The following is a 12,927-nucleotide window of genomic DNA, read 5'->3' as shown; positions in this document are numbered from 1 at the left end:
AATATTGAATATTGTGTGCACCAGGTGTCAATGTCTGTGGATCTCAAGCGGGATGGTCTTAGTTTTACAAATTAGTTCTACCCAACATCAGGATTCTGACAAGGCAACTAAACTGAGGAAGATAAAATGTCAAATAAGGTTTATGTCCCCCTTTAGATGGAATTCTTAGGGATAACAAGAAAACCTCAGATGTGTAACAACAAGCATGCTGCACACAACCTTCATGGAATGTGATTATATCACTGTTACAGAATGTAACAATGGGATGGCATGCAGGCTTTCATTAGTGTGATTAAACACATTTACACTGCAGCTCAAGCCAGACCAAATCCAAATAGTGGGTTTCAGTTTTAAATTACTCAGTTTAACTGATTGTAAAGTTTGAATATCTAGTCTCAAATATGTTCTACATGTTCTAAATGTATTAATCTCCACAGATGTCCACTGGTTAAAGGTCTTTCTGAGTAGCATAGGAATCTCTGTGGGAAAACATTCAGATACTATACAATACCATTTTCTAAGCCTGCTTAATCCTGAGCAAAATAACAAGGGGGCTTTAACCAGTTCCAGCAAGCATATGGAAAAGGCAGGAACAACCAATGGACAGAGTGCCAGTCCATCACAGGGTGAACACACACACAAGGCCTGAAACGAAACTTTTATTCACAGAGAAATTATTTATTTGGCAGTATTTTAGGCTTTCGTTAGATTCTGAAATGTTTTCTTCCGTGAAGCTTATGTTCTAGTGGAGATTGCTTGAAAAACATTGAGATCACAAAACTAAGAGCTATGCAACTGAGGGGACTGAAGCATTACAAGAGAGTACAACTTTGAACAAAGCCACTGTATCAAATATATATGCATTTAATTTTAAAAACTGGAATGCTGAAGGAGAAAAACTGTCAAAACCAGTCAGAAAATCACATACTCCTTCACATACTGTGCAAAAACCTCACAAAACTCACACTGACATTAAGTACATTGAAACACAAACCCACAACAAAACCAAGAAATGAAAGCCTTTAAATTCCACTTAAACGTTAAGATTTGGCCTGGCATATACATTAAAACATTATTAGTGTTTCTAAGAGTAACTAGTAGCTAAAAATGTAAGCATGTTCCACGCAAGCAATACCATGCATTATGATATTTCTTGCCCATTCAAGAAACATGCTTTTTGTCACAGCAGAAAAGTTGTACAACATGCAAATTGCCACAGTAGCAACATACCTATTGGAAAAATAAATTAATATATACAATCTCATTAATTATTTATAGGGTAAAATTTTAAATTATAAAATAATTTCACACTGACAACAGGAAGCTAATTATTGCAGTCTACTAAATAAACATTAAGGCATTCAATAGTAGAATCTGAAGTAGAATTTCCCATTTGCATACGCTGTAAGCATGAAGTTGCCCAATACTCATTACGTTAGCCACCTACCATCAAACCCTCTAAATCCAGTTTAGTGTCATGGAAGGCAGCACTGGACATAAAGCAGGAATTTGAATCACAAGACACAGTCATGCACAAACCCACACAAACTCATTAAGAGCAAATTTTCAGTTGTCAGTAGACCTAACATTACAATGTTTGGCAGATAATGCTGCTGCTAACATGCACAGAACATAGCAATTCCTACTGGATGATGCCTGGTGGTGGATTTTAACCAAGTATAATCTGTTAAGATTGATGGGGCAGTTCATTGTGACTTCCAGTTTTCATTTCCTTTTCAGTGTAGTGCTGTGGCAACCATTTCTATCATGTTTTTCCTCCTGAACATGGAGAACAACAATAATAATAATAAAAATACAACAATAATAATTCTTTACATTTATATAGCGCTTTTCTTACTACTCAAGGCACTACCACACAGGATATGATGTTCTTACTATGAGGCAGCAACACTACCACTGCGCCACCTACATGGTCTGAATGGGTCTTGTGAAAACACCAATGATAGATCCAAGGTCAGGCCTTTGTCATGATACATCACAAACCTCAACATAGTTTTATTGTTCATGTTTGGGCAGCAAGTATAAAGTAGTTCATTGTGCACATTTAAATATGGACCTGATGAAATTTTGCACACATTGCATGAATAGGGATTACAAAGTATGTTTAAGCAGCAAGTCCAATTTTCTTTAAAACAGTTATTATATTACTATTGGATTTCAATACTAGTTGTGAATTGTCCATAATAAACATATTGTTCAAACAGAAGTGTTCTCAAAAGTATACCTAGTAATATACCACCTAGGGCCAAAGAAGCCATGTCATCTGATCTAAGGACATATACAGTCATATGAAAAAGTCTGGGAACCCGTCTTAATTCTTTGGATTTTTGATTATCATTGGCTGAGCTTTCAATGTAGCAACTTCCTTTTAATATATGACATGCCATATGGAAACAGTTGTATGTCAGCAGTGACATTAAGTTTATTGGACTAACAGAAAATATGCAATATGCATCATAACAAAATTAGACAGTTACATAAATTTGAGCACCCCAACAGAGATATTACATCAATACTTAGTTGAGCCTCCTTTTGCAAATATAACAGCCTCTAGATGTCTCCTATAGCCTTTGAGGAGTGTCTGGATTCTGGATGGAGGCATTTTTGACCATTCTTCCATACAAAATCTCTCCAGTTCAGTTAAATTTAATGGCTGCCAAGTATGGACAGCCTGCTTCAAATCATCCCATAGATTTTCGATGATATTCATGTCAGGGGACTGTGACAGCCATTCCAAAACATTGTACTTCTCCCTCTGCATGAATGCCTTTGTAGATTTCAAACTGTGTTTTAGGTCATTGTCGTCTTGGAATATCCAACCCCTGCATAACTTCAACTTTGTGACTGATGCTTGAACATTATTCTGAAGAATTTGTTGAAATTGGGTTGAATTCATCTGACCCTCGACTTTAACAAGGGTCCCTGAACTAGCCACACAGCATGATGGAATCTCCACCAAATTTGACAGTAGGTAGCAGGTGTTTTTCTTGGAATGTGGTGTTCTTCTTCCGCCAAGCAAGGCGCTTTTTGTTATGACCAGATAACTCAATTTTTGTCTCATCAGTCCAAAGCACTTTGTTCCAAAATGAATCTGGCTTGTCTAAATGAGCATTTGCATACAACAAGCGACTCTGTTGGTGGTGCAAGTGCAGAAAGGACTTCTTTCTCATCACCCTGCCATACAGATGTTCTTTGTGAAAATTGCGCTGAATTGTATAACGATGTACAGATACACCATCTGCAGCAAGATGTTCTTGCAGGTCTTTGGAGGTGATCTGTGTGTTGTCTGTAACCATTCTCACAATCCTGTGCATATACCGCTCCTGTATTTTTCTTGGCCTGCCAGACCTGGGTTTAACAGCAACTGTGCCTGTGGCCTTCCATTTCCCTGATTACATTCCTTACAGTTCAAACTGACAGTTTAAACCTCTGAGATAGCTTTTTGTAGCCTTCCCCTAAACCATGATACTGAACAATCTTTGTTTGCAGATCTTTTGAGAGTTACTTTGAGGATCCCATGCTGTCACTCTTCAGAGGAGAGTAAAAAGGGAAGCACAACTTGCAATTGACCACCTTAAATACCTTTTCTCATGATTGGACACACCTGTCTATGAAGTTCAAGGCTTAACGAGCTAATCCAACCAGTTTGGTGTTACAAGTAATCAGTATTGAGCAGTTACATGCATTCAAATCAGCAAAATTACAAGGGGACCCAAATTTTTGCACAGCCAGTTTTTCACATTTGATTTAATTTCATACAACTAAATACTGCTTCACTAAAAATCATTGTTCGGATAAAACACCCCAGTACTCAGATGTTCCTAGGAAATGAAAGATATACCACTGTTATCTTTTTTTGTTGAAAGGAGAGTTAATTATTATGCAGGCTGAGAAGGGTTCCCAAACTTTTTCATATGACTGTACCTAGACCATCCACATAGTGACAAATGGTCAGTTGTTCACCACTGCGTATCCACCTGGCTCAGACAGTTAAACTGTGTTAGCTGGGCTAACCAGGGAGACCCACAGTTTTCCTCTGGAAGAGTTCAAGTATTATCTCTGTGAGAATTTTTACTGCTTATTGGAAACGTTAGGTAGCTAGGTGTTTGAACAGACTTTCAATGCATGATTGTGTTGAAAAGGTATGGCAAGCAACCCAGGGGGCAAATGATGGACCCTAATAGTAAAGGAAGCCATCAAATTAAAGAAAGATGTCTTCTTGTTTGTAATTTGAAGTTGGAGTTGGAGTTGAGGCTGCAGTTCCTTGGAGTACTAATCATGAATTAGGCTAGAGATTATTTAGAAACTGAACAATATACTGGTGCATTGTTTAAAGAGAACCAGGAGTCAATTACTCCATTGAAGATCTCTATTTTCTTGTCAATCTGTGTTTTCATCCTCATATTTGGTAATGACTTTTCGATAGCTATCTAAACAGTAAAATCAAAAGCAGAGTTGAAAAAATGAGGCTCATTTACAAATTACACTGCTTGACTCATTCGCCATAATAGGATGATGGTTTCATCTATCTAGAAAGATCTCAGATTACAGTCATTGCTCCTCTGAATCAAGAGAGATAAGATGAGGTGGCATGTACATAATATAAGGATGTACACTTTGCAGCTCCAGTGAAAGGTACATCTGGCATAGTAATGAGGAAGTAGATGTAGGGCAGACAAAAGACACTCTTAAAGGATTACATATTTTTCTTGACCTAGAAACATCTGTAAAATTCCATAGGAGAAGCTAAACACTACTACATAGGATACAGATGGCAGCTTAAAATGCTGCCATCCTAATTCGCTACAAAAGAAGAGGATAGCTAGATAGTAGGTGTAGCAGTGCAAAGCTACAAAAATCAATATGTAACAATTAAAAACAATCACACCACACAAAAAGTTTGTATATTTGTATTTATTATTCTCTCATGCGCTCAACCTCAGCTTCTTCACAGGAGTAATCCAACAACCAGGCTGTAAACGATGTGTAAATTCTCTAGGAGGAGCAAAGCTCTGTTTTCTTATGGACATGGACATGAGATCAGCTCTAGTGAGATTGTTTGCATCATGAGCCTCACCAGAAGAAACAAACAGCCTGCAAGTAAGTACAAAGCTAAAAAAAACCCATGGACCAACTAGGTTAGATTGAAGGTTGCACACTATATTTTACAAAAGCTGGTTACCTCCATTACATAGCTTTAATTTAAGGCAAGACCACAATAAAGTCACAAAATTTCCTACTTTGCTAAGGAATCATTCTGATTGCATACTTGTGGTACATAAGCATTCATTTTTTGTGAATGTTTTGGAATTAGGAGAAAGCACTTTGCATTGTTTAATGGGAGAAATGAGGATCATCTTTAATCATGGCTTCCCTCAAAACAGTTGTCACTATGGCTGCAACATATTCATGATTATAGCTTCAGATGCCATTGTTAGCTTTATTTTAGAAGTCTTTAACAAACACGCAGCAGGACTGTTCACAAGCAGCTTAATCAGCATTTCTGTGTAAGAACAATTTGGGCTTTGATGGACTGGCTGACTATCTATCCAGGGATTGTTCCTGCCATGTGCCCTATGCTTGTAGGCATAGGCTCCAGTTTCCCCACTAGTCTGCTCAGTAGAAAGTGGGTTTAGAAGTTTGATGGATGGATTTATGGATTGAATCATAAAGAACTATTAAACAGCCTGGCACATTAAAAAATGTCATCGCTTTTGCTAGCCTTGTACTCTGTTCATCACCCTTGATGCTTCATTGCATGTTATGAAAATTTAGACTTGTAAAAAAGTAGGTGGTTAGACTAATGTCTAAAGTTTAACTTGGTGTGTTATAATGTAGTAGTCTAACCTTATTTAGATGGAAATTATAAAGTTTTATTGGAGTTACTTAAGATTTCATTAACAAGTGTAAAAAATGTTCTTTCAAGTTACTTTAATGTCAACATGTTGTCAATGCTGGTATATCAAATTGATAATATCAAGCTGTGGGTTTTAAAGATAAGGATGGCAGCAAAAGAATTTCTAAATTGAGGCAGAAACATGCTTTAAAAAAACCTCTGAATATGTTGTTAAAACCACTTATGATATCAAGGGTCTTCATTTTGAAGTGCCAATGAACAGCATAATGAGATAAAATGGTATATTTACAGTAAAGCATAAATCAACAAGATGGCTTCACGTCTCTTCACTTCTGCATTCAAATATCTTTGTTTGGAATTGATGATTCCGATTATCTTAAATTCCTGGAGTAGCAGGAATTTCCCTCAGGGATAATAACGCCTACCTTCATACCAAGCAAAGTCGAAGTGCTCATAATCAAATTAAAATCACCAAAGGAGATCCTCAAACCTAAGAGGTATTCTCACAGAAAGAAGAGCAAAATGTGTGCACAATCTATCATGTCATCAGTACAGAAAGGCAAGCAGGCAGCAAGTAGACATGATTAGATTTATTGAAATGTGAGTGAAACACCAAAATTACGATAAACAATCCTAACTTGTGCAGGATTTCTGTTATTAACAATTAGTTCGTAAAAATGTTAAGGATACTCATGTCTAGATCTGTATGTAGTGCTTAGATCTTACAAAAAAAAATCATAAAATTAATAAAAATATAGTTTTTAAACTGAAAGCTGTATAGATAGTATCTTTTCTTAAAAATATGTTTTAGGGGCAGGTTCTTTAGTTCTTCAGGTAAATTAGATATGATGTTCTTATAGGGGTGCTATGTTCTGCAATGGTTGACTGACACAAAAAGACATACCCACTCAAGCCAGTTACAGGGTCACACTGAAGAAGGGGCAAGAAAACATTTATTAAAGGAACCGTGGCTTCGGAGAAAAATTAAATTCATGACTTTACATGTTTTAACTAATAACATCCACATTTTTCATAACTACACTGTAAAAAACAGGAAAGAATATTCTGGAGACAGTGGAAATTACTTCAAATAGACATTTACTTACAACTGAAGCCATAATACAGCTTCACACTGAAACATTCAGTAACAACACCAAAACGGATTTGCCTTCTATCATACTCTTTCTTATACAGTACTACAGAATTGCAAGCCTATTCTAAATACACCAAACAGAGGTACATCTTACTGTATGCTATGTTGGTATTAGGTCTACCACTGAAATCTTTTTTGCTTTTTGTTTGATTGTCCTTAAGTTTTTTCATTTACTTGTACTGCTTGTATCTCTTTTTGTTTCTTCAGAAGTAATATTATTTTGTCCAAATGTGGTTCCTGCAGCTGTACACTCCCGGACCCTCTCAGCCTCAGAGTATATTAAAAGGATTCAATAACTGATGCATAACACTACTTATAACAAAAGTTGGAGCATCATTTCTAGCCAGCAGCAAATTTTGTAGGTCTATCATATGATTAGGCGACTTTCCTTTCCCACACATTTGACAACAGAAGATATGCACTCTTCCAAAAAACATCTGAAAAAGACGAATCCCTGCCACTCACCATGTAATTTTAACAAAACCAACTGGCCGCAGTGTTAAATCAACTTTGAATCATGTTTAAGTTACCTTTGCAACATTACCCATCATACACTTTGGATTCAGTGCCCTCTAGTTGAGGGTGCACACTTAATAACCCCTGTCCCATGCCTATGAACTGATGGAATGAATATCGAAAATAGGATTCATTACATATAGTGAAGAAGTCCTGGCACACAGTTAGAGCTTTGAAAATTACTTTAATTCAGAAAGATATTAATAAGGGCTTTTCTTACAGCACAGTTCAACATTTTTTTTAAATTGCAATCTGAAATTGAGTAAACCCAACACATTATTCTGATTCATTTAAGACCAACATATGATACAAATCATAAGTGCTTACATTTACTTCATTCATCATTTAAAATATGTCATTGATTCTGAACCAGATTCAGTTCCATGATTAAAAAATTCCTGTGTTCTGCAAGTAACCCAAGTGACCTCCGTTCACTTGCTAATACAAATTATACATTGTCTTAGGCTACCTCAGATGACCAGGATACTATAGAGAGGACACCTCAGATTATTTCATTCAAACAATTTATTTTAGTATGTGGTTTGCCAGAAACACCTCGTGGAGGGATTAAAGAAGACACTTGCACTAATAACAATGTATAGAAAGAGCAAAAGAACCCAACTGTCCCACCAGAATTTACATGGGTGATGCCAAACACTCATGACACTTTACATTTGCCCCAATAATACATCTCAATTACTCAAGATTGATTTAAAGACTTTCTTTCCAAGGACTTTTTTTTTTTATTTCCTCCCTGCTTAATATAATTAACACTGCCAGAATAAGATGTATCTTGAAAGGTTTATGTACCGGTATTTAAAATATGCTGCTTCTATGCCGTGTCAGTAATCATTGTAAACTGCATAATAAGCTTTTATCATGAAATGGACCCCACACCCAAAGCATACATTCATATATATCCAGGCTATATAAATAATGTACCAGTAAACTGACAGTTCAGCTTTGTTTGTTCACACATGCTTGTTACCCATCTATAAAAACCTGATACTGTAAACCAATTTTCCAGGTAAAGACCTAGCTTAAATCCCAGGAATTTATCGACTCTGCTTGTGTGTGAATAAAGCCATAAAACTTCTAGGATCAAGTTCAAAAAAATATCTACATCTACAATGTAGACATGCTTGAAGTAATATGAATAAGCAGGGCCATGATGCATAATAATCTATGAAAGTCTACTTTGTAAAAAATTAACCATTTGATGTGTCTGGAAACCGTGCATATTGTGAAACATGGAAGCTACTCTTCATCCAAGTGAAGGATTACGTTATTGACAAACATTTTCCACCATTAAATGGAGGAATGTGCTAAGGTAGTAGTTAAAGTGAAGAGATGCAGCTCTCATTCAGAGGACACCTGAAGGTTCACATGCTTTTAGGTACAAAGACACATATATATGCCATATATACTGTATATTAGCCCAACCTTCTCCAAACCTGCTTGGAGAGGTTTCATACCCAGTCTCCCAGTGCTGTGAGAAGACTGCACTGAACACTGAACTATACATACATGAACAATAATAATAATAATAATAATAAAAATAATAATAATAAACACCAGTAGAACAAATGCATCACTCAAATGTTGCTGTTCACTGCCTGTTTCACTTCAGAGAAAAATAAAAACAACTTTGATGTGGGTGCTTGTAAAACTCATCATTTTCAACCAGGCAAATTATGTGTGAATGAGCAAATTTCAATAAATACTGGGAATGTTAAACCCAGTATTCTATATCTGAACAAGAAAATCAAAGGAAATGGGTAACCTTGGTAATAACAGAAAGTTAGTCATCCAATGTATCTCCAGCGATGGCTATATAAATGACAACAGTGGTACAATGTCCTTATAGGGTTCTCAGAATCCATCATTGATTATTAGACAGGATCTTTGTCTGGTTTTACATGGACAGACTTCTCTTTATTCCCTGCAGATAATCCATTTTTACTCAGTAGTAATTTCTAAATATGATGGGCATTCTTTGAACTATGATAACATTCTTTTTAAAGACTACATTTTTCAATAATCTCTCTTTTTCTAAAGAAGAGATATCTTTTTCATATGGTATAAACCCCTGTGCTATGAACAGCAAGTTGTTGGAGTTAATCCATAAAAACAAATGTTAAATAATTTGGGATACCTTTATCTTTTTGTTTGTAATGTTATAATGACAAATTAAACTTTAATTCCAGATATTACTGTGTTCCCTTTAGAGGAACAAATTGCTGAAAACAATTTTTTTTAAAGTTACATTACCTTTATCCATGAATTGTTTAAATATGTTACATTGTTTTAAAGCATTTTAAGATAGCACTCAATTAAAAGAGCATAATATTATGTAAACATTTATTTGCAGGAATTCAATATTTATCTTTGAACTTAGGCAGCATGGTTGTGCATGATTGCCTCAGAGCACTTTGAATCCCTGCCCACTCACTTTTAATGTGGAGTTTAGTTGGGTGTTTTCTCCAAAATAATTATCTCTGAACTATTTTCCACAGATCACACCCTCAATTTCAAGTATCAACTGAGGCGTGCTAAATTCAATTTCCTCTCCACTGCGCATATCCTTAAACGGCTCCTTTAACCTAACCTCTCTGATACACTATCCAACTACACTACAATGCTAAATGTCAAAACTTTCAATATTTGTATCCAGTTTTCATTGTCCAGGTCACCCAAACTGTAGATCCTGCCATAATGCCTAAGCCCCAATAAACTGACTGGCAATCACTGCCAAGGCCTCCGAGAACTTTCACTTATCCACGCGTCGATGGTTCTTGCAATTCCTGCTTCCTTTGCACTCTAAAGAAACCTCTTCATTGTTGCTCCAAAACGGCGGACCACCACCCTGATTCTGACGTCTAAACTATCTGAAAGTCTGTGGCCATTGCCCAATTCGGCAAAACTTCGAATTGTTCTCCAGTTTTCAAGCAGCCCCAAAACAAATAACTTATGCCAAATCTCTGTGCCCTTCTGCTGCTGATCAAATCCGTCTACGTCTAACACTGTCAAAGGCTTAGTGATTGAAAGTGATAACCTGTAATAGCTGTGCTGCTTGTGAAATAGGGGATTACAGTCCACGTCATAAAGCACGGGAAAGGTGAGCAAACCACTGAGTTGGAGCCGCAAGATCTTTGATTGAAAATCGCCAGGCTCCAACTAAGGACCCCACTACAAAATAACCCATTAAGTGACAAACTTCAATTTAACGACCCACACCCCACTCCCGAAAAAGCGGACAATCTGCGTGGGTTCAGTGAAAATTAACTGCGCAAACATACCAATGGTTGAGATGTATGTGCTGTTGAAATTGTCTTCTGCAAACCTGATAATAAGACAGGTCTTCCCGACGCCACTGTCGCCGATGAGTAAAAGCTTGAAAAGAAAATCATATTTTTTAGCCATGCTTCTGCTCAAAGCCCAAAAAACGAGGAACGCGAACGTTTGGCAGTTTTCCGCTTTGCAGTGTTTTAGGAGTGGCGGTGATCCACCCGTTGTCGCTTCCAACTTTTTTCCACGTCTGTCTTATATAAGTTTTTTTTACTAAAGACGGTTGAGACCGTTGAAAGGCCTGGTCTCCCTTTTACTCTTGGATTCTTATTTTCCACAAAGACACGTATATTCCAAACGAATAAGCAGTTATCGCCAAGTTTCACCAACGTAGTCTGAGTGCCTAAAGTTGTTGTACACTCAAAAAGAAAAAAATAATGAATGAAATTTTGTTTTCGACCGGTAGGCGGCGAACCTACAGTAGCTTCAAAGTGTGTGGCCTCAACATGGCCTGCTGGGAAGTTGCCGTTCAAACTGCGCACTCTGATTGGCTGTTGACTTGTTCTGCCCGCAAAATTAATCTATGATATGCTGCAGTGCAAGAAAGTCAACCTTCCGTAGAATTTTCAAAGAGTAATTTTAAAGAGATAAAATGCATACATATTCTGTCCCGTTAGGCATACATATTCTGTCCCGTTAGAAAAACTAAACTGGTAAACCTTTCGCATAAAAATTATATTCATCGATCTCTACAATTACTGGTGATTTAGGAGCGCAGTCGTTCCCTGCGCAGATTGTGCACATATTATGCGCTGATGTCATACTTCAGGACGGCTTTGCAAGACTACCTGCGTGCCAGGATTTGTGTTGCAACGATGGTTCTGCAGTAAAAAAAATAAACAAAGCTACTGTATATCTGAATGTAGGTCGATTTTTTGAATATTTCGTATTTTGTAACGTATATAAATGTAATGATTTAACATTTCAGTATATTTAAAAGTATGCAACTTGTGTAGTTTTTATCTCGGAACTTAACCTGCTCTATATGATGTTTCAGTTAATGTGGATTTCCAATTACTTTTTATCATGGCCTGACATAGACTTGTTTTGAATTAAATTAATCGTCTGCATATTTATTGCATTTTTTTTTATTCATTTTGTTTATTTTTGACCTTTTTTAAGCAACCTTCTTTTGCTCAAGGACATGTTTTAATTGTTATCCTCTTCTCAAAAAATTAATAACCCCGTCATTAGTTTGTGACTGGCAAAAGGTATGATTGGCAGCTCTCGTTATAATTTTACAAGTTAAAACGTTAACAGGTTTTCATCAACTGTTTACACTTGTCATTCAAGTATTAATTAAGACAAGCTAAGGTTTTCTTGGTAAAACCAATAATATTAAGTAAAACCATGATTTAGTAGACCCTCTGGTGAATTGGTATAAATAGGACTGTTACAATATTAATAAAACCCAAAAACATAAGGATAATACTCGCAAATAAAATTGAGCAATCTGTGGTGCAGAGGCAAAATATATTTTTTCTATGTATTCCTTATTAAAGCGACTTAATCCAGAGCCTGTACTGGCACACTAGGAACAAGGGCACAAATCCACTGCAAGGCACACTCATGCACATATTAATGCGTACTGGGTTTGTCAAAAAATAAAATTTACAGCATTCTATATTAAAAAGAATGAGTAAATCACTGAAATGTTCACTTTTTTAACTGCACAATATATATGCAAGGGTTACATATTTTAATTTATAAATTGTTCTGAATTGTTGTGGCAAATATACAATTAAATATAATTAGAATAAAGCCAGAACTGTGATAGACTGGTCCCTTGACCGTATGTTGCCAGGACAGGATATGATGCAGTCATAGCTTTAATTAAATGAGTTCAAAAACAGAAAGAAACTAAAATAACCCACATATGGAAAAAAGCCATGACACAGAGTTCACTGAGAAAACACTCACTAACCAATTTAGTGTGATAAAATTTCTAAATTATGAATGTAACATTTTAAATAAATTGCAACAGGACATATTGAAGTTTCTAGTTTTTCTCATTTGGTTACCAAAAGCTTGT

The 12,927-nt window shown here is 36.2% G+C and overlaps 1 protein-coding gene across 1 annotated transcript in view; it reads right to left on the bottom strand.

Annotated features, from left to right (window-relative positions):
• The window catches only part of rab13 (RAB13, member RAS oncogene family), an 83,587-nt gene extending 72,309 nt beyond the window's left edge, over positions 1–11,278 (bottom strand). Inside the window, exon 1 of the mRNA XM_028795136.2 lies at positions 10,847–11,278. Coding sequence (XP_028650969.1) covers positions 10,847–10,970 — 124 coding nt within the window. The 5' untranslated portion in view covers positions 10,971–11,278. The remainder of the gene's footprint in view (positions 1–10,846) is intronic.
• Positions 11,279–12,927: the final 1,649 nt, after the last annotated feature.

Source organism: Erpetoichthys calabaricus, chromosome 2, assembly GCF_900747795.2.
Source record: "Erpetoichthys calabaricus chromosome 2, fErpCal1.3, whole genome shotgun sequence".
Lineage (NCBI taxonomy): Eukaryota > Metazoa > Chordata > Cladistia > Polypteriformes > Polypteridae > Erpetoichthys > Erpetoichthys calabaricus.
The sequence above is the reverse complement of the archived record's forward strand: the minus strand, read 5'-3'. Positions and strand labels throughout refer to the sequence as shown.